Genomic DNA, 21,157 nt, shown 5'->3' on the forward strand with positions numbered 1-21,157 from the left:
AAAAAAAAAAAAAAAAAGCAAAAACAGAAAGAAGGAAGAGAAAAAGAAAAAGGAGAGAGAGGAGAACCAGAGTATCCTTCTGGCACAAGTGATACCAGGGATCGAACTCCCGACCTCACGCTTCTAAGTCACCTCCACACCCATATGGGGATTCTGTCTTGCCCCTTGTCCCCCTGTTCTAGGTTCTGGGCTGGACATTCTTTCCTGCTTCCCTAACTCCTACCTGTCCGAGTCACCACTGCCAGGACCTGGGGCCCCGCAAAGGTCCGGGCTTGCAAGATGAGGGTCCCACAGAAGAGTGAGTGTCGCCGGTGGGCCTCTGGGCAGTAGGGCGTCTGTCCCTCTGGCAGGGCCGTCTTCAGCACGGGGACGCTTTCCCCTGGGAGAAACGGGGTGTCAAGCCCACCGTGAAGACAAGGGTCTTCAGACCACTCCGTGCTGTGAGCAAAGCCAAGAGTCACGCGCCAACCGCTTCCTAGGTTCTCGGTCTCATGTGCCTCTTGCAGACAGTACGAAGGAGAAAGAGTTTCTCCACTTCTAGAGAGGGGCCCTGTGGTTCAGAGACGGTGGACAGAGACGGTGAGAAAGGAAAGATGTGTGCCAGCCAGCCAGCCACCTGGAGCCACCTCTGGGGGAGCGCGAGAGCGTGTACACGCACGCACACACACATGCGCGCACGCACACGCAGGGGTGCACACCCCAAGAAGGCCCACAGAAGACGAGCTCTTTCTGTTGGAATTCATTCACAACTGTGCTGCTTTTATGATTCAAGCCGATGACCTCCCCGAGTGTCTGCAGAGAGATCACTGAAGACCCACTGTGTGGGGGCTCCTGAGAGGGACTCGACAGCAGCCCAGACACTGACCGTGCCCCTAAGTGCACGGAGGAAGGGGCGCGGGCCGTGGTCGTGCAGGCCAGGACCCGAGCACCCACCCACTGACTCTACCAGTCATCACTGCTGTTGTTACTCTGCCCCTGCGCCCGGGAACCTTCTCTCCTGTAATACGGTGACCCTCCGGCACGTTACACCGACTTCCACCCTGGAGCCAGCGTCCACCACCATCCAACACATCCCGACAGGGGAGCCTTGTCCATCTGGGGAGACGCAGGGCGAGGTCAGCCACGGTGGGCCGGGAGGCCGCAACCTAGTACTCACTGCTAGTGACTCAGGTCCGTCTGTGGAGTCCCGCACAGCGGGAGAGGCGGCGCAGGGGACGGTGGACGCGGGGAGTGTGTGCGGTGCTCAGAGAGAAAGCACAGAGCACAGTTCCACCCGTGTGACACACCTGCAGAAACCTCCCGGCCGCAGGAAGTACAGGGTGGGCACCCAGCGTCCTCTAGGGCGGCAGCTTCCCGCCAGGAGCGGAGGGGAAGGGGCATCGGGACGAAGGGGGGGACTCGTGTCGGGTGCCCCAGCTCCTCCTACAGGGCGTGAGGTCTGTACTCCCCGCAGGCAGCCTCAGTCTCCTGCCTGCCCTCCACAGGCAGGAAAGCGCCTCATACAGTCCTAGCCAGGGAGGAAGACCGACAGCCCCCCACCCCCTCAGAGGAGACTGAGGCACAGAGGTGAAGTGAAGCAGCTCGGGGCACAGGGTGAGCCGGTGTTGAAGTGCAGGGTGCTTATGAACAAAAAGGAGAAAAGGAGAAAGCCCAGGAGCGACCCGAGGCCCAGGGGATCGGTGGGCGGGAGGGAGGCCAGGAGGCTGAGGGCCAAGGCCGGGGCTCACCTGTCAGAGAGCTCTCGTTGACCGTGCACTCGCCAGCCACCAGGGCAGCGTCGCAGGGCATCGGCCCGCCCTCCTGGGGCAGCACCAGGCAGTCTCCGGGCACCAGCTCACTGGAGTCCACCCATTCCTCCTCTGCAGCCAAGTGGATGGCTCAGCACAGCCCAGGCACCAACCGCTCACCCCACGCCCCAGCCCCCTGCCCCATCCTGCCTCCCTGTCTCCCCAGCGCCTTACCTCCCCCAGGCCGGCACACGCACACCCGCACAGACAGCTTGACCATGTCCCTCAGAGTCTGGCTTTGCTGTGGACAGGGGGAGAGGGGGAGTGCAAGTGCAGGTAGGTAGAGGCCCCGTGGGGTACCCCACAGCCTTGCCTCACGGGTCTCACGCCACTCACCTTTCTGGTCTTGTACAGTGACAGGCAGATGGAGACGGTGGAGATGAGCAGAATGCACAGGGCGTACCAGTAATAGTGGTCGGCGAGCCACAGCCCGACGCTGAAGGCCTGGAACCCGTAGTAGGGGCTCAGTGCCTGGGGCAGGGAGAAGAGGCAGGCGGTCAGCACAGTCCAGCCAGAGGCCCGTCTCTGAACGGCAGGGGCAGAGGACTGAAGCCATGACAGGCACCAGGCTACCTTGCCAGACAGGACTCAAGCCGGCGGCTTCTCTGCTTTCAAGATACACACACCGGAGCGCGCTCACTCTCTCTCTCTCTCCCTCTCTCTCTCTCTCTCTCTCTCTCTCTCTCGAGCGCTCACCGGGGAGGGCGCCTGCTGGGCCCTGTGCACAGCCCAGGCTGGAGACTCGGCACCACGTGAGACGCTGCAGCACAGGGCCAAGTCCCTGTCTCCCTTTCTGAGTGAGGAAGCTGGCGCAGGGGTGGTGAGACCATCCACATGCAAGATCCCAGCACAATAAAAACAAGGGCGGGGGGGGGGGGACGACATGGATCTCGGTGTCATGTCACATAATGGGGATGCCAGTTCTATAAGACAAGCACTACTCTCGGGCTCTTTTTAAAAAATTTTTATATTTATTTATCTGTTGCCCTTGTTGTTTGATTGTTATAGTTATTATTGATGTCATCATTGCTGGATAGGACCGAGAGAAATGGAGAGAGGAGGGGAAGACAGAGAGGGGGAGAGAGAGACAGACACCTGCAGACCTGCTTCACCGCCTGTGAAACAACTCCCCTGCAGATGGGGAGCCGGGGGCTCGAACTGAGATCCTTATGCCGGTCCTTGCGCCTTGTGCCAGGTGCGCTTAAGCCGCTGCGCTACAGCCCGCCTCCCTTCTCTGGCTCTTTTACATATGAGGGAATCGAGGCACAGAAGGGTTGAGTCTCTCGCTGAAAACCACAGAACTCCCAGGTGAGGGTGTTTCTACCAGGCCAGCCTCCCAGGCCTCCCCCTTTCAGGGCATCTGTCTGTCTGTCTCTCCACGGCGTGGAAGGCTGGAGGGCTACAGTGCAGACAAGGCTTTCTTCTGTCCTGGGTGACCTTTGCCATCCTGATCTCTGAAGCTCAGGATCCTCATGTGTGGGTGGGTGTCCCTGCCCGGGGCTGCAGGGGGGTCAGCAGGGGGAGTGCACAGAGGGGCCCCACAGCTGCTCTGACACAGAGGAGGAAGCCAGGCCGCTGGCTTTGGCCTCTCATCCAGAGTCCCGGGCTGGAAAGGACCCTGCAGGTCTTTGCCCTGAGCGGGCTGGGCCGGCTCTGTGATGTCTCTCCACTACGGGGTGAGAGCCAGGCCTACCTCATCCACCAGCAGCTGGAGGTAGGACTTGACGGGCACGCCGATCACATTGGGACCGTAGATGGTCTTCCTGGGAGAGGGGACAGGGCAAAAGTTGGGGGGGAGCTGTACCAGCTTCCCGGGTGATGGAACTTCCCACTTGAATGTGGGGAAGGAAACTGTGGATGGGGAACCCCCGCCCCACCAAGGGCAGCCTGGATCCAGGCCGGTGCCTACCTTAGGGTTTGGTCCTGAAGGCTGAGGCCGGAGCGGGAGTGGTGGATGTCATTACAAGTGCGGCCGTGGTCCAACAGGCTGGGGGCGGGGAGAGGGGGCAATGATGGGAGTGACAGGACCCGAGCTCTGCGCCCCCCCAGAGAATAAAGCCAAGTGGTTGGCATTTCAGGCCTTTCTGGCCTCCACAGGTCCCTCGATGACCCTGGGCTTTCTCTGTGTGTCCCTCTGAAGGACCCCAGACCCTCCCATGGCGGACGGGCAAGTAGAATGATGGTAATAGTGCCCAGAGCAGTAGCAGCTATTATTATGTGATAAGAGCATCATTTAGGGAGTCGGGCGGTAGCGCAGCGGGTTAAGCGCACGTGGCACGAAGCGCAAGGACCGGTGTAAGGATCCCGGTTCGAGTCCCCGGCTCCCCACCTGCAGGGGAGTCGCTTCCCAGGTGGTGAAGCAGGTCTGCAGGTGTCTGTCTTTCTCTCCCCCTCTCTGTCTTCCCCTCCTCTCTCCATGTCTCTCTGTCCTCTCCAACAACGACGACATCAACACATCAACAACAACAACAACTACAACAATAAAACAAACAAGGGCAAGAAAAATGGGATAAATAAATACATATTAAAAATATATCATTTACAGATGAGGAATTGTACCCATCAGTGGTGGTATGGGGGTAGATAGCATAATGGTTCTGCAAAGAGACTCTCATGCCTGAGGCTCTGGAGTCTGAGGTTCAACTCCCGCACCACCATAAGCCACAGCTGAGCAGGGCTCTGGTTAAAGGACAAAAAGTACCCATACACGAACAACTGTGCTGTGAATCATTAAGCCCCTGATAAGATAATAAAAAGGACATTATTGGATTAAGCGCACGTGGTGCAAAGAACAAGGACCGGTGTAAGGATTCCGGTTCGAGCACCCGGCTCCCCACCTGCAGGAGGGTCGCTTCACAGGTGATGAAGCAGGTCTGCAGGTGTCTGTCTTTCTCTCCTCCTCTCTGTCTTCCCCTCCTCTCTCCATTTCTCTCGGTCCTGTCCAATAATGATGATATCAATAAACAACAATAATAACTACAATAAAACAACAAGGGCAACAAAAGGGAAAATAAATATAAAATTAAAAAAAAAAAAAGGACATTACTTAAAAGGGTAATGCCTTAGGTGAGTTATTTAATTGACTTGTATGCCTCAGTTCCCTGCAAAGTGGGGCAATGACAGCAGCTGCTGAGGGGGCCAGAGACCGACAAGGCCACACACGGCGCTGAGCCGCGCCCCCCCCCCCCCCCCCCCCCCCCCCCGGTCCAGGGCCTGTGCCGAAACCCCCGCGTGCCCGTGGCACTCACTCCACGTGCTCCAGCAGCTCCTGCCCACAGCTGCCTGTCCCGGTGAGAGTGGACCACAGTGCTCAGAGGCAACCCTTTGGGGACTGAGCCCGGGTGCCACGGTGTCCCGGCGTGGGTGACCTCCCTCCCCGACTCTCATCTCCCCAGGCTGCTGGGACCACGTTCTCAACAGACGCCCTGTGCTCGAGTCCTTGTCTTGGGGTCCGCTTCCCGGAGTGGGGATGAGCCGACACGGCCCAGCACTTAGCGGGGGGCACAGCAGGGCTGAGACCCCGAACAGGAGATCCGAATCCAGAGCCCACGGCACGATTCACGGTGGTGTGACCCAGCTTTACATGGCGGCAGGGGTGACTCTGAGAACCCCACGAGGCGACTTCGCGGTGCTGAACGAAACCCAGTTAGGTGGCGCCTGGCAGGCTACTGCACCCCAAACTAGCCCCGGGAGGCAGGTGCCCTCCACGCCCTATTTGTAGCCCGGGGCCTGGGCAAGGAGCAGTGACTTGCCCCTGGCTGCAGGGGCCAGGGCACAGGGCCGGTCGGGGACCCCAGGCCGACGTCCCGCACCCAGCACGGCGGGCACTGCCGCAGGGGCGGCGCAGGTGCGTGGGTGCTGCCCTACCTGACATGGCGGAAGGCCTGCTGGGTCTCGATCCAGATGTAGCGCTGGCCCTGGAAGACATAGTAGCGCAGCACCGGCCGCTGGGCAGAGAGAGGAGATGCGGTGTTAGAGGCCCGAAGCAAGGCCAGGGACGTGTGCCCGCGGGCGGGCAGGGCCACGGGGCACCGGGGTCAGCCACCGGGACACGGATGTCATCAGCACACGGCTGGCGTCAGCCTGCGAGCACGCTCCGGACAGACGCAGACCCACAAGGGACCGAGGGGGTGGCCGAAGGCACTTAGGCAGGAGCTCTGGGTTCCTGTTCCTGTGCGCTCTCCTTCTTCTCCCAGACCGGCCGCCATGCCGCCTCCCCCGGGGACCTGAACACGTGGAGCCCGAGTGCTGGTAACAACCTACACACTCGGGAGTCGGGCGGTGGCGCAAAGCGCAAGGACCGACTTAAGGATCCCGGTTCGAGTCCCCGGCTCCCCACCTGCAGGGGAGTCGCTTCCCAGGCGGTGAAGCAGGTCTGCAGGTGTCTGTCTTTCTCTCCCCCTCTCTGTCTTCCCCTCCTCTCTGCATTTCTCTCTGTCCTATCCAACAACGACGACATCAATAACCACAACAATGTTACAAGGGCAACGAAAGGGAAAATAAATAAATAAATAAAAAACATTAAAAATAATCATAATAACCTACAGACTCACGGCTCCCGCCATCATGACCAGCCCGGCTCTGGCCCTTTTGCCTATCTGGCTGTACCCAAATAACCCCGATGTAACAAACTCCCTGTCTGTTCAAGCCCCGACCATGTAAAGCTTTGATTTTTTTAATTAAGATTTTTTTTTTCCCTATTACCTTTATTTATTGGGTAGAAAGCTGGAAATCGAGAGGTGAGAGGGAGACAGAGGGGAAGACGGACAGAAAGACACCTGCAACACCGCTTCACCAGCTTCACCACTCGAGGGGCTTTCCCCCTGCAGGTGGGGACCGGGGGCTTGAAGGCGTGCGCTCAACCAGGTGCGCCACCACCCGGCACCGCACTGCTCAGTTCTGGCTTATGGTGGCACAGGGGGCTGAACATAGGACTTTGAAGCATCAGGCACGAGAGTCTCTTTGCATAACTATTATGCTATCTCCCCTGCCCGAGTTTCATTTTTGTTAATTACTACAGTGAGCCAGCCCGTCCAACACGTGGGGCGACAGGACTAGGGGCCTCGGTGCCAGGCAGCCCCACCCTCCCCACATCACACAGAGGAAACAACCGAGGCCCAGAGGGAGGTGAGGACTTGTCCACAGCCCCGCTGGCCACTCCGCTCACCGCCTCTTCGTTCCTGTGGAGCTGGGCGGTGTCCTCCCACGTCCCCTCCGGGGTGGGACCCAGGGCTGCTTGGCTCTGGCCGTCCTCTGCCTGGGCCTGTGGCAGCAGCTCCAGGCTGGGGAAGCGGGGTGCGGGGCTTACTGAGGAGCTCTGGGAGTCACCCCTCAACTTCTCCTTCTCCACGGAGTCAGCTTCCCTCCCCGGGACGGGGGACACCAGGGTGTGAGCCTTTGCGGATGGAGGGCAGGGGGCACGGGGCCTTCTGGAAGCCGAGCTGGGACTGCCTCACCCGCCCTCGGCGACGGCCTCCGTCTGCACCTGCACAGTGGAGAGCTGCCACGCGCTATCCTGCGGCAGAGAGGGGCGACTCAGGCAGGGGGAGACCACCCTCCCCTCCGCCCCACCGCCCATCAGGACGTCCCTGCCAGAACAGGAGCAAGAGGTGACCCCTCCACCCAGGAACTACGGGATCTGCCCCCTGCTCAGATGGAAATCTGAGGTGCAGAGCAAACACGCTTCGGCCAGGTGGTGGCACACCTGGTTGGATGCACACGTTACCAAGTTCAAGCCCCCGGTCCCCACCTTTGGGGGAGAAGCTTCACGAGGGGTGAAGTAGGGCTGCAGGTCTCTCTCTCTCATATATATATATATATCTTTTTAATTTATTTTTTATTGTTGTTGTAGTTATTATTGTTGATGTCGTCACTGTTAGGACACACAGAAATGGAGAGAGGAGGGGAAGACAGAGAGGGAGACAGACAGACACTCGAAGACCTGCTTCACCGCCTGTGAAGTGACTCCCCTGCAGGTGGGGAGCTGGGGGCTCGAACCGGGATCCTTGTGCTGGTCTTTGCGCTTTGCGCCACGTGCGCTTAACCCAGTGTGCTACGGCCCGACTCCCACACACATAAATATTTTAAAGATCAGCTTTTTAAAAAATATCTTTGGGGAGTCGGGCCGTAGCGCAGCGGGTTAAGCGCAGGTGGCACAAAGCACAAGGACCGGAGTAAGGATCCCGGTTCGAACCCCGGCTCCCCACCTGCAGGGGAGTCGCTTCACAGGTGGTGAAGCAGGTCTGCAGGTGTCTGTCTTTCTCTCCCCCTCTGTCTTCCCCTCCTCTCTCCATTTCTCTCTGTCCTATCCAACAATGATGACAACAACAATAATAACTACAACAATAAAACAACAAGGGCAACAAAAGGGAATAAATAAATATAATAAATATTTAAAATATATATCTTTATTTACTTATCCCACATATATATATTTTAAAGATCAGCTTTTTAAAAAATATCTCTATTTATTTATCCAATTTAAATAGAGACAGAGAAACTGAGAGGGGGAGGAGGAGATAGAGAAGGGAACAGACAGACGTGCACCAATTGCAAAGACTTTGCCCTGCAGGTGGGGAGTAGGGGGCTGAACCAGGACCTCCTGCACTGCGATCTGTGTGCTTAACCAGGTGCGCCACTGCCTGGCCCTGTCTGTCTGTCTGTCTGTCTGTCTGTCTCTATCTTCCCCTTCCCTCCCAACTGAATTTTTCTCTGTCTCTATACAAAATAAATCTCGAACCCCCGGCTCCCCACCTGCAGGGGAGTCGCTTCCCAGGCGGTGAAGCAGGTCTGCAGGTGTGTCTGTCTTTCTCTCCCCCTCTCTGTCTTCCCCTCCTCTCTCCATTTCTCTCTGTCCTATCCAACAACAACAACATCAATAACAACAATAACTACAACAACAATAAAAAAAACAAGGGAAAATAAATAGACACATATAAATAAATAAAAATACATAAATAAGTCTGAGTGGGGAGGGACCACCTTCACAGAGGCCCAAGGAAAATCAGCAGGGGAGGGACTGGATGGTAGCCTACCCAGCTGACAACACCCATTATCTTGTGGGAGGACCAGCGTTCAAGGCCCCGGCCCCCACCTGCAGGGGGAAATGTTCACGAATGCTGATGCAGTGCTGTAGGTGTCTCTATCTCTCAATCTCTCTCTGTCCCATCAAAATAAAAATAAATTCAAAAGAGTTTTTAAAAAGGGACGGGGTAGACAGCATCATGGTCGTGCCTGAGGCTCTGAAGTCCCAGGTTCAACCTCCCACACCACCATCAGCCAGAGCTGAGCAGGGCTCTGGTTTAAAAACAAAAAGGGGTCTGGGGGCATAGCATAATAGTTATATGCAAAGGGACTTTCACACCTGAGGCTTTCAGGTCCCAGGTTCAATCCCCCACACCACCATAAGCCAGAGCTGAGCAGTGGTAAAGCTTTGGACTCTCAAGCATGACGTCCCGAGTTGGATCCCTGGCAGCACATGTGCCAGAGTGATGTCTGGTTCTTTCTCTCTCCGCCTATCTTTCTCATAAACAAATAAAATATTTTTTAAAACAGTGGGGTCAGGCGGTAGCGCAGCGGGTTAAGCGCATGTGGTGCAAAGCGCAAGGAGCGGCCTAAGGATCCCGGTTCGAGCCCCCGGCTCCCCACCTGCAGGGGAGTCGCTTCCCAGGCGGTGAAGCAGGTCTGCAGGTGTCTGTCTTTCTCTCCCCCTCTCTGTCTTCCCCTCCTCTCTCCATGTCTCTCTGTCCTGTCCAACAACAACGACATCAATAACAACAACAATAATAACCACAACAATGGTTCAAAACAACCAGGGTAACAAAAGGGAAAAAATGACCTCCAGGAGCAGTGGATGCCTCGAGCCCCAGCAGTACCCCTGGAGGCAAGAAAGAAAAAAGAAAACTGACAGGGAGCATCTCCCCCCACACCTGACCCCCACCCCATGCTGCCAGGCCCGGCCCCCCGCCCACCTCTTTGTCTCTTATTTCGATGACGAGAGTTTCTGCCCGGGCCAGGCTGCAAGGCCGCAGCCGCAGCCTCACGCCCCAGGCCGGCTTCCAGCGGAACAGCAGCAAAGGGATTCCTGCCAGCATCCAGACCACGACGTGGTAACTGATGACCCGCCACGGGCTGCCGCAGTAGCCGCTGAGCCTCTGCGGGGGGACAGGCAGGGTGGCGAGGGGGCCAGGCCGCAGCCCCGCCCGCGGTCCTCCCGCCCGCCCGCCCGCCCACGTACCATGGATGAAACCGAGGAGCTGAGGGGATCCACAGCTGTCTCTGCCATCAGGGTCCCATAGCCGGCGGGCGTGCTGCCCACCAGAGGGCTGCTGTCTGTGGGCAGAGGAGAAAGGTCACTTGGGGGAGTCAAGAAGACAAAAGGGGGGGGCAGGTTATTTCATCTTTTTTTTATATTTATTTTATTTATTTATTCCCTTTTGTTGCCCTTGTTTTATTGTTGTAGTTATTATTGTTGTTGTCATTGTTGGATAGGACAGTGGGATGCATTGGATCGACCTTCCCGTGGTGCATCCTGTGAGTCCCCATTCATTGGGGAAACTGACGATCCTTCCTAGCCGACTGAATCCACATGGATCCCAGTCACTTTCAAAGCCATTAACTGGCTACGGAAGAAGGGCAAATGCTAGAAGAAGAAGAAGGTAGGACAGAGAGAAATGGAGAGAGGAGGGGAAGACAGAGAGGAGGAGAGAAAGACAGACACCTGCAGACCTGCTTCACCGCCTGTGAAGTGACTCCCCTGCAGGCGGGGAGCTGGGGGTTCGAACCGGGATCCTTATGCCGGTCCTTGTGCTTTGCGCCACCTGCGCTTAGCCCGCTGCACTACAGCCCGACTCCCAGGTTATTTCATCTTATTTCACGAGAGGAAGGTAGACACAAGAGAGGAGGGAGCCCAGAGCCAGGGCGGGCAGGACAGCATAACGGTGATGCAGAAGAGACTCTCATGCCTGAGACTCTCAAGACCCAGGTTCAATCCCCAGCAGCACCATAAGCCAGAGCTGAGCAGGGCTCTGGTGTCTCTCTCTCTCTCTCTGTGTCTCTCTCATTAAAATAAATAAATAGGGGGCTGGGTGGTGGCACACCTGGTTGAGCGCACATGTTACAGTGCACAGGGACCCAGGTTCGAGGCCCCGGTCCCCACCAGCAGGGGGAAAGCTTTGTGAGTGGTGAAGCAGTGTTACAGGTGTCTCTCTGTCTCTCTCCCTCCCTATCTCCCCTTTTTCTCTCTTTCTGACTGTCTCTATCCAATAAATAAAGAAGATTAAAGGGAGTCGGGCTGTAGCACAGTGGGTTAAGCGCAGGTGGCACAAAGCACAAGGACCGGCATAAGGATCCCGGTTCGAACCCCGGCTCCCCACCTGCAGGGGAGTCGCTTCACAGGCGGTGAAGCAGGTCTGCAGGTGTCTGTCTTTCTCTCCCCCCTCTGTCTTCCCCTCCTCTCTCCATTTCTCTCTGTCCTATCCAACAACGATGACATCAATAACAACAACAACCACCACAACAACAACAACAAAAGACAACAAGGGCAACAAAAGGGAAAATAAGTAAATAAAACTTAAAAAAAAAAAAAAAAAGAAAGAAAGAAGATAGATGGGCAGGGTGGTGGCGCACCTGGCTCAGTGCACGTCACAATGCGCAAGGACCCGTGTTCGAGGCCCCGGTTCCCACCTAGATGGGGAAACTTCACAGGCGGTGAAGCAGGGCTGCAGGGGTCTATCTCTTTCCCCTTCCTCTCAATTTCTGGCTGTTTCTATCCAATAAATAAATAAAAATATTAAAAAATAAAAAAGAACTTATTTCCCATTGAGAGAGAGAGAGAAAGAGAGCCAGGAACTGAATTTGGGAATTCACACACCCAAGTCCTGAGCCCCACCTGCTGAGCAGCCCCACCTCCCACATCCCAGCCTAAACCTGCCTTGCTCTTGGAAGGTGCACTCCATGCACCCTGCCCGCCCCCAGAAGCCATCCCAGGATGTGGCCCTGAGAGGCGCAGAGCACAGGAATCTCCCTGGTTAAGGCTGCTCTCCACACTTTCACGATCCGAGGAAGGGGCAGGTTGAGAGCTGTTGTGTCCTGTGGCTTAAGACAAAGTCTTGTAAATTCTCTGGGCTATTAGACCCGCCAGTACGGAGTGGCCAGCTTCCTCCTCTGTCTCTCCTGATTCTTCGTCTTGCTAGGGGAGTGGTTTCAGACTCTGACTGGGAGGTTTCCAAGCTTGCAGCCCCCAGGGAGGGTGGGAGAACCCAGTTATTTGAGGTGGGCTGGGGGGGGGGTGCTGAGCAGCCCCCAGGGCTTGAGGAGAGACTCCCAGCTGAACAGTTAGCTGGTTCCCCACTCACCCTCTGTGAGGAAGGGCTGGCTGTCACCCCCATTTTACAGATGAGGGAACTCAGGCTTGTGACTAGCTCAGACAATTCTAGTACAAAACTTCTATTAAAAAAAATTGGGGGAGTTGGGCGGTAGCACAGCGGGTTAAGCACATGTGGCACAAAGCGCAGGACCGGCAAAAGGATCCTGGTTTGAGCCCCCGGCTCCCCACCTGCAGGGGAGTCGCTTCAAGTGAAGCAGGTGAAGCAGGTCTGCAGGTGTCTGTCTTTCTCTCCCCCTCTCTGTCTTCCCCTCCTCTCTCCATTTCTCTCTATCATATCCAACAACGACGACATCAATAACAACAACAATAACTACAATAAAACAACAGGACAACAAAAGGGAATAAATAAATAAATATTTTTAAGAAAAAGATTGGGAGAGAGGACTTCCGGAGGCGGAGCTACGAACAGCAGCAGATGGCTTCCTCTCCTCTCCTCTCCTCTCCTCTCCTCTCCTCTCCTCTCCTCTCCTCTCCTCTCCTCTCCTCTCCTCTCCTCTCCTCTCCTCTCCTCTCCCGGATCAACTAGGAATACCAAAGGAGACCACCCGGGACCGAAACAAGACAGGACTAGAATGACCACAGGAACCCAGTAAATCACCGGTGAGTACAAACATGCGTGGCTGGTGACAGAGAGGAGAGAGGGGCCTAAGGAGAGATTAAGTGACTGCTAACAGTTCAGCAGTTTATCCGTGGAGACACCACCTCCAGTCTGCTCCACAACAAGGGGACAGCTGAAGGGAGGAGAGGACTCCCCAGAGACTCACCAAGTGTAACTCTGAGTCTCCATTACTACTGCCCTCAGAATCTGGAGCAGCGACAGGGAGGGACACCAGGGGACAGAGATCTAACCGGGAAACTCAGGAGAAGACCTATACCTCGGTGGCATAGCTGAGGGGCTGTGAAAGTCTCTTTGCATAACCACTGGATTATCTCTGCCACACCCTGCTTTATCTCTTGGTCAGGAGTCAGTGATTAAGCTGAAGCCTATTGACAGTTTAAAAGCCCTCAGGCTCCCATAGCCTACAGGGAAGAAAAAAAAAGAGGCTTTTAAACCACTGAGCTCCAACTTAGGGATTGAAACAACTGTTAACTTCCACCACTGTGAACCCTTTAATTAACTTACTTAGACACAAGTCAATCCAGGCAATAGTGATCAATAATTTGAAAGGTACTGATAAAGGGAACTCATAACATAATATATAAAATGGTTAAAACAACAAGAAAAAATATTGGAGAATCGAACCAGGACAAGAGTCCAGCTAAAAGTCCTCCAGAGGGTGAAGCACAAAACAACAAGTTCAACATCCAAACATTAGCTAAGGAAATAATAACAGGAGTGAGTAAAGAATTTGAAAAAATTGTAATCAGAAATGCAGGAACAACAAATGAGAATATGGAAGAAAATACTAATTATCTCACGGTTATTAGAGAGCTGAAAGCTGAAATCGCTGAGCTAAGAAGGCAACTAGTTGAACAAGCTAAAACAGTATCAGAGCAGGGCAACAAAATAGATGAACTCCAGAAAGCAGTAGAGGGCAGAGAGAATAGAATCTATGAGGCTGAAGACAGAATTAGCAAATTTCCGCAGCCCCCATGTCCACTTGGTCGATTCCAAATTATATTCCTCCATGAGGATAATTTCTGGAACCATCCGTTCCACCCCGGTTCCATGGCTGCCAGTCCTTAGCAACATCGCCCCGCCAGATATTCGTCGGGATGCGGCATCATCTAAGTTCATTTCCCACGACTACGCTTGACCGGACCTGCCAATATACGCGGATATCTTCGCCCACCCTGTCCAACGCTTGACGTCCTGTCATCCAATCTGGTCCCCTACGCCTACACTGAACTTCTCTGTTCCAGACTCTTGGAAACAGTTGGCAGTCAGCTGAGGTAAAGAACAAACACCTCATCACAGACCCCTGCGAGCGTCAACCCGGCTTTGATGGGGCACGTTATGATTGGGCCCTCCTCAATCGCTATCGAACAGGCCATGGCCGGTGCGCCGCTATGTTCCATAGCTGGGGAGCCAGAGACGACCCGAACTGCCCCTGCGGCTCCAGACAGACTATGACCCACATGGTCAACGACTGCCACCTCTCCAGATTCAAAGGAGGTCTCGAAACTTGACATCAGGCTCAACCTGACGCTGTTGACTGGCTACAGAAGAAGGGCAAACGCCAGAAGAAAGAAGAAGAGACAACTAAAAAAGAAGTAAGAGATCTCAAAAAAAGAGATTAAGAGATGCTGAAAACAACAGAGTCCTATGGGATGACTTCAAAAGAAACAATATACGCATTATTGGCTTACCAGAGGAAGAAAGAGAAGGGGAGGAAGAAAGCATTCTCCAGGCCATAATAGCTGAAAATTTCTCTAGTCTAGACAACACCAAAGACATAAAGATTCAAGAAGCCCAGAGGTCCCAAACAGAATTAACCCAGACCTAAAGACACCAAGACATGTCATACTTAGAATGGAAAGGAATAAGGATAAAGAAAGGATCCTGAAGGCTGCAAGAGAAAAACAAAGAGTCACCTACAAAGGAAAACCCCTAAGATTAGCAGCAGACTTCTCCTTACAAACACTACAGGCCAGAAGAGAATGGCAAGGTATCTATCAAGTGGGGTGGGTGGGTGGGGAGAATACAGGTCCATGAAGGATGATAAATGACATAGAGGGGGTTGTATTGTTAAATGGGAAACTGGGGAATGTTATGCATGTACAAACTATTGTATTTACTGTTGAATGTAAAACATTAATTCCCCAATAAAGAAATAAATTTAAAAAAAAAGAAAATGCAAAATTAAAAAGAAAAAAGATCGGAGGGGCCGGGTGGTGGCGTACCTGGTTGAGCTCATGTATTACAATGCGCAAGGATGTGGGTTCGAGCCCCTGGTCCCCACCTGCAGGGGGAAAGCTTTGCGAGTGGTGAAGCAGGGCTGCAGGTGTCTGTCTCTCTCCCTCTCTCTCCCCCCCTTCCCTCTTGATTTCTGGCTGTCCTCATCCAATAAATAAAGATTTAAAAAATTTAAAAACAAACAAAAAAAAAAGATTGGGAGAGGAGAGGGGTAGATAGCATAATGGTTGTATAAAGAGACTCTCATGCCTGAGGCTCCAAAGCCCCAGGTTCAACCCCCCACACCACCATAAGCCAGAGCTGAGCAGTGTTCTGGTTAAAATAATAATAATAAAGGGGAGTCAGGCTGTAGTGCAGCGGGTTAAACACAGGTGGCGCAAAGCACAAGGACCAGCATAAGGATCCCAGTTCGAACCCCGGCTCCCCACCTGCAGGGGAGTCGCTTCACAGGCGGTGAAGCAGGTCTGCAGGTGTCTATCTTTCTCTCCTCCTCTCTGTCTTCCCCTCCTCTCTCCATTTCTCTCTGTCCTATCCAACAACGACGACAACAACAATAATAACTACAACAATAAAACAACAAGGGCAACAAAAGGGAATAAATGAATAAAATAAAAATAATAATAAAAATTGAAGTTAAAAAACAAAAATTGGGGGACCGAGTGGTGGCGCACCTGGTTGGGCGCACATGTGACAATGCGCAAGGACCTGGGTTCGAGCCCCCAGTCCCCACCTGTAGGAGGAAAGCTTTGCGAGTGGTGAAGCAGGGCTGCCGGTGTCTCTCTGTCTCTCTCCCTCTCTCATTCCCTTCCCTCTAGATTTCTATCCAATAAATAAAATAAAGATAATAAAAAAAATAAAGATTGGGGGCTGAGAGTACCACACCCGGTTAAGTGGACATAACACTACACACAAGGACCTGTGCAAGGTTCTGGGTTTGAACCCTCACTCCCTGCTCCCCACTTGCACTGGGGACACTTCATAAGCGGTGAAACACATGTGCAGATATCTATCTTTCTCCCTCTCCTCTCTCAATTTCTGTCTTAGCGAATAAAATGGGAAATAAAAGGGGTGGTGGGGGATGGCCACTGGGAGCGGCGGATTCACAGCGCCCGCACTGAGTCCCACTAATAACCCTAGAGGAAAAAAATAAGATTTCTTTCTTTCTTTTTTTTGTCTCCAGAGTTACTGCTGGGCTCAGTGCCTGTACCATGAATCCACGGCTCCTGGAGGCCATTTTTCCCCCTTTTGTTGCCCTTGTTGTGGTTACTATTGTTATTATTGATGTTGGCATTGTTGGACAGGACAGAGAGAAATGGAGAGAGGAGGGGAAGACAGAGAGGGGGAGAGAAAGACAGACACCTGCAGACCTGCTTCACCGCCTGTGAAGCGACTCCCCTGCAGGTGGGGAGCCGGGGGCTCGAACCGGGATCCTTAAGCTGGTCCTTGTGCTTTGCGCCACGTGCACTTAGCCCACTGTGCCACCGCCCGACTCCCCAAAGAAGATTTCTTTACTTATTGAGAGAGGGAGGGGGAGAACCAGAGCATCCGTGTCCGGCATACATGGTGCTAGGCCGTGCGCAGCTTTGCTCACTGCTGAGTCACCCTGCCCACTGCCACTACTGAGAGAACCGTCTGTCCTGCCTCCCTGCTGGAGGGTCGTGTGTCTGCTAAGGCCAGCGGACAGTGGCTACTGCAGGGACCCAGAGGGAGGGGCTCACTGTTCAACTTGTTTTGTTTTTTTAATAAGTTTTTTAAAATATTTATTTATTTGGGCAGGGGTAGATAGCATAATGGTTATGCAAACAAGACTGTCACGCCTAAGGCTTCGAAGTGCCAGGTTTAATCCCCTGTACCATCGTAAACCCAGAGCTGATCAGTGCTCTGGTAAAAAAATATATATATATATTTTTTTTTTCAGTTTATAAGATTTTATTTATTTATTAATGAGAAAGACAGGAGGAGAGAGAGAGAAAGAACCAGACATCACTCTGGCACATGTGCTGCTGGGGATCGAACCCAGGACCTCATGCTTGAGATTCCAAAGCTTTACCACTGCGCCACCTCCCGGACCGCTATTTATTTATTTTACCAGAGCACTGCTCAGCTCTGGCTTATGGTGGTGCAGGGGACTGAACCTGGGACTTTGGAGCCTCAGGCATGAGAGTGTGTTTGCAGAACCGTTACGCCGTCACCGCTGCCCTTACTGTTCTTCTTGCGCAGTGTCACTGTCGTGCATTCTCCAACGGGTCCTGGGCCACGTGGCGAGTCTGTCAGAGCTGCTGGCCCTTCCCCACACCTACGGGAGCAACAGCGTTGGCAGTGTGCTGGGTGGCTGTTGGCTTCCCAAGAGGCCTCCAACATCCATAACAGGAATCACTCGCTTTTGTTGCCCTTGGTGTTTTATTGTTATGATTATTGTTGTTGTTGTTGTCGCCATGGTTAGACAGGACAGAGAGAAATGGAGAGAGGAGGGGAAGACAGAGAGGGGGAGAGAAAGTTAGACACCTGCAGACCTGCTTCACGGCCTGTGAAGCGACTCCCCTGCAGGTGGGGAGCCGGGGGCTCGAACCGGGATCCTTGCACGGGTCCTTGTGCTTCGTGCCACGTGCGCTTAACCTGATACGCTACCGCCCGGCCCCCTAGAGGAGAACTTTCCCACCACAAAATGAGGGAACCAGAATTCCGATGTTAGGAGGCTGGGGAGCTGGTGCCCACGTGGTTAGCACCTCAAGCCTCTGCCAAGCAGATGACTCAGAAGACAAACAGGCACACACCCAGACCCCAAGCTGCCCGTGCAGAGCAGCCACACAGACCAGGCCTGCAGCAGCCAGGCGCCCAGCTGTGGCGAGGGCGAGCTTCAAAGCTCCACAGAAGAGGTGTCCTCAGCCTCTTGCCTGGGGCTCAGAGATCCAGTCTGGGGCTCGGGCCGGGAAGCCAGTCAGCCTTTCTGGTTCCCCTCTTGCTCTGCGGTCTCCACCCAGCCCGGCCCAGCTGCTTGTCAGTGCGGCTTGTCAGGGCACCATTTCCTTCCTCCCCCAGACAGCCGGCTGCCAGCTGCAGGTCTCACAGGGCTGAGAGCCTTCTGCTTCCTGGTGCAGCCCAGGGAGGGGCTCCCCCGGCGGCTCCCGGCTTGGAGGGTGGAGGCACATGTGTTCAAACAATGGACAGCCTAGCTGGGTCCGGTTCTCAAGTTTTAGGCCACCAGGAAGCCACCGGCTTCCTTTTTAAACATAAGACAGAAAGAAACGGAGAGAGGAGGGGGAGACAGGGAGACACCTGCCTTCCTCCTGTAAGTGTGGGGTGGGGGATTCAAAGCCGGGTGACGTGTACTCTACCAGGTGTGCCACCACCCGGCCCCAGAGACTCACGTATGGGGACCTATTTCTTTTTTAAGATACCTTTTTTTTTTTTAAGTTATTTATTTATTTATTTATTCCCTTTTGTTGCCCTTGTTGTTTTATTGTTGTAGTTATTATTGTTGTTATTGATGTTGTTGTTGTTGGATAGGACAGAGAGAAATGGAGAGAGGAGGGGAAGACAGAGAGGGCGAGAGAAAGACAGACACCTGCAGACCTGCTTCACCGCCTGTGAAGCGACTCCCCTGCAGGTGGGGAGCCGGGGTTCGAACCGGGATCCTTATGCCGGTCCTTGTGCTTTGCGCCACCTGCGCTTAACCCGCTGCGCTACAACCCGACTCCCAGGACCTATTTCTTTTTCACCACAACCCTACCAAGCAGCCATGACTTTTACCCCTATTTTATAGACTGGGAAACTGAGAATCAGAGAGGTGCAATGGTGGGATTAGAACTCAGCCAGTCTGGCTCAGAGTTCAAACTCTTTTTTTTTTGGGGGGGGGAATTAAAAAAATTATCTCGATTTATTTATTGGATTGAGACGGCCAGAAATCAAGAGGGAAGGCAGAGGTAGAGACAGAGGGAGACAGAGAGACGCCTGCAGCCCTGCATCACCACTTGTGAAGCTCTCCCCCTGCAGGGGTTTGGGGAGCGGGCCCAAACCCAGGCTCTTAAGCATGGTAGGCGCCTAGGGTTCCTACTCCTTACTGATTTATCTTTGTGGGGCTGGGGTCTCACGCTTTCATTCAGACAGAGAGAGAGACGGAGACAGACTATAGCAATGGCACCTCCCCAGTGGTGGGTATTTTCTCTCTTTCTTTCTTCCTCTCTTCCTTCCTTCCTTCCTTCCTTCCTTCCTTCCTTCCTTCCTTCCTTCCTTCCTTCCTTTCTTTCTTTCTTTCTTTCTTTCTTTCTTTCCGAGCACTGCTCAGCTCTGGCTTATGGTGGTGCAGAGGACTGAACCTGAGTTTCAGGCATGAGAGTCTCTTCGCGGAGCCATGATGCCCTGATGCCCTCCACGCCCCGCTTGTGCTCTTAGCTACCGCACCCCCACTACTGCTGCTGTCTTCATCTCTGATAAAGCTCCCGGCTCTGACAAGTAGTCCCCCTCTGGGAAAGCAAGGGGACTTGAGGAGATAATGGTTGTGCAAGTAACATTTCAAAAAAAACCTTTCATGCCCGAGGCTCTGAGGTGCCAGGTTCAATCCCCAGCCCCGTCATAAGCCAGAGCTGAGCAGAGCTCCGAGGACAACAGACAAGGGCCTTAGTCTCTCTGGGCTTCCGCGTCCTCTCTCTTTCTCTGGGATCACAACCCCGGAACAGCCGGAGTGTCTGCAGTTCCTGGAGCTCCGTGTCCAGGTGGGTGGCGGCTGGCTGCTCCGCCAAAGGCGTGGCCTCGGCCCTGACCCATTTCTCGGGCTCCCCCACCCCCCGGCCACATCAGCCCGTGGGAAAGTGGCAAAGCGGCAAAGCCCACCCCCTACCACCGCTCCCCTCCCCTGTGCTGGCGGACCCAGCTGCTCACCCAGGGCCTTCTGGCCACCAGGCCGAGAGCCAGCTGGGAACCGGGAGAGAGAGAGAGGCCTGCGGCACTCGGGCCCCAGCCAGGGACGGCCACCTGCCCGCTGCAGCTTTTCTCCTGCGGCCGCCCTTCACCTCAAACCCTTAACCAAGGGGCAGACAGCTCTGGGCGGGCAGCTGGCCTGTGGACTCGTCTGGATGCTAGAACAGGGCCACACTCCAGTCAGGGGCCACGGTCTCTACACCCACCCCTGCCCACCATGAGCGCACAGCGTCCCTCTCCCTCCTGCTCAGTCCTGCCGTGGAGAGGGGGGTCAGGAACGATGTATGGCGTGGATGAGTGAATGAGTGAGTGGGTGAATGAATGAATGAATGAATGAATGAGTGAGTGAGTGAATGCACAACTATCTGTTGCAACTGTAACAGGTGCCAGGTGTCTCTCTGAGATCAGAAGAGGTAGGGCGTGTTCAGGGTGGTCTGGCTGCAGACCCAAGTGTCTCTCTGTCTACCTCCTGCCTCTGGGTGACTCGCCATGAGGTGTGGAGGGGAGGGCCTCCCCCTTGAAGGGCCCTGCCAGACACCAGCCTGTGCCACCCTCCCCCCAGGGACTGAGAAGGGAGCTCGCAAAAGGTCTCCCCTGAGCCTGCCACACAGCCATCAATGCACCAGGACGGGCGGCCGGGGAAGACGAAGAAGGGGGAAGGAAGCCCGTCTGGAGCGAGTCTTGTCTCCCGGCAAGGGCAGGCCCAGGGCACCGTGCTGACGGACATCTGTGCAGACGCTCGGCCGTGCTTGTCTCTCTAGGCATGCCGCGGTCTCCCCAGGATGGCACCGGGATGTCAGAGCAGTGTCCAGTGCACACAGGCTGTCTGGGATAAGAATGCTTTCCGGGGGGGCTGGGCGGTAGCGCAGCGGGTTAAGCGCACGTGGCGCAAAGCACAAGGACCCGCGTTAAGGATCCTGGTTCGAGCCCCCGGCTCCCCACCTGCAGGGGAGTCGCTTCACAGGCGGGGAAGCAGGTCTGCGGGTGTCTGTCTTTCTCTCGCTCTCTCTGTCTTCCCTTCCTCTCTCCATTTCTCTCTGTCCTATCCAACAACAGCAATAGCAACAATAACAGTAACGACAACAAGAGCAACAAAATGGGGAAAAAGTGGCCTCCAGGAGCAGTGGATTCGTAGTGCAGGCACTGAGCCCCAGCAATAACCCTGGGGGCAAAAAAAAGGAAGAAGGAGAAGAAGAAGAAGAAGAGAAA

At 54.5% G+C, this 21,157-nt stretch overlaps 1 protein-coding gene across 4 annotated transcripts in view; it reads right to left on the minus strand.

The window, feature by feature from the left end:
* Nucleotides 1-21,157, minus strand: part of ATP13A2 (ATPase cation transporting 13A2) — a 387,527-nt gene that overhangs the window by 12,759 nt on the left and 353,611 nt on the right. For 2 of the 4 annotated variants that reach the window (XM_060200857.1, XM_060200856.1), the window contains 11 exons: nucleotides 10,024-10,118; nucleotides 9,758-9,940; nucleotides 7,244-7,302; nucleotides 6,955-7,069; nucleotides 5,655-5,734; nucleotides 3,697-3,774; nucleotides 3,481-3,550; nucleotides 2,124-2,258; nucleotides 1,962-2,028; nucleotides 1,728-1,859; nucleotides 224-379 (listed from right to left, as the gene is read on the minus strand). In XM_060200857.1, the coding sequence (XP_060056840.1) occupies nucleotides 224-379; nucleotides 1,728-1,859; nucleotides 1,962-2,028; nucleotides 2,124-2,258; nucleotides 3,481-3,550; nucleotides 3,697-3,774; nucleotides 5,655-5,734; nucleotides 6,955-7,069; nucleotides 7,244-7,302; nucleotides 9,758-9,940; nucleotides 10,024-10,118 (1,170 nt within the window). The remainder of the gene's footprint in view (nucleotides 1-223; nucleotides 380-1,727; nucleotides 1,860-1,961; nucleotides 2,029-2,123; nucleotides 2,259-3,480; nucleotides 3,551-3,696; nucleotides 3,775-5,654; nucleotides 5,735-6,954; nucleotides 7,070-7,243; nucleotides 7,303-9,757; nucleotides 9,941-10,023; nucleotides 10,119-21,157) is intronic. The other 2 variants (XM_060200859.1, XM_060200858.1) reach the window with 2 other exon arrangements.

This window comes from Erinaceus europaeus, chromosome 11 (assembly GCF_950295315.1).
Source record: "Erinaceus europaeus chromosome 11, mEriEur2.1, whole genome shotgun sequence".
Taxonomy (NCBI): Eukaryota; Metazoa; Chordata; class Mammalia; order Eulipotyphla; family Erinaceidae; genus Erinaceus; species Erinaceus europaeus.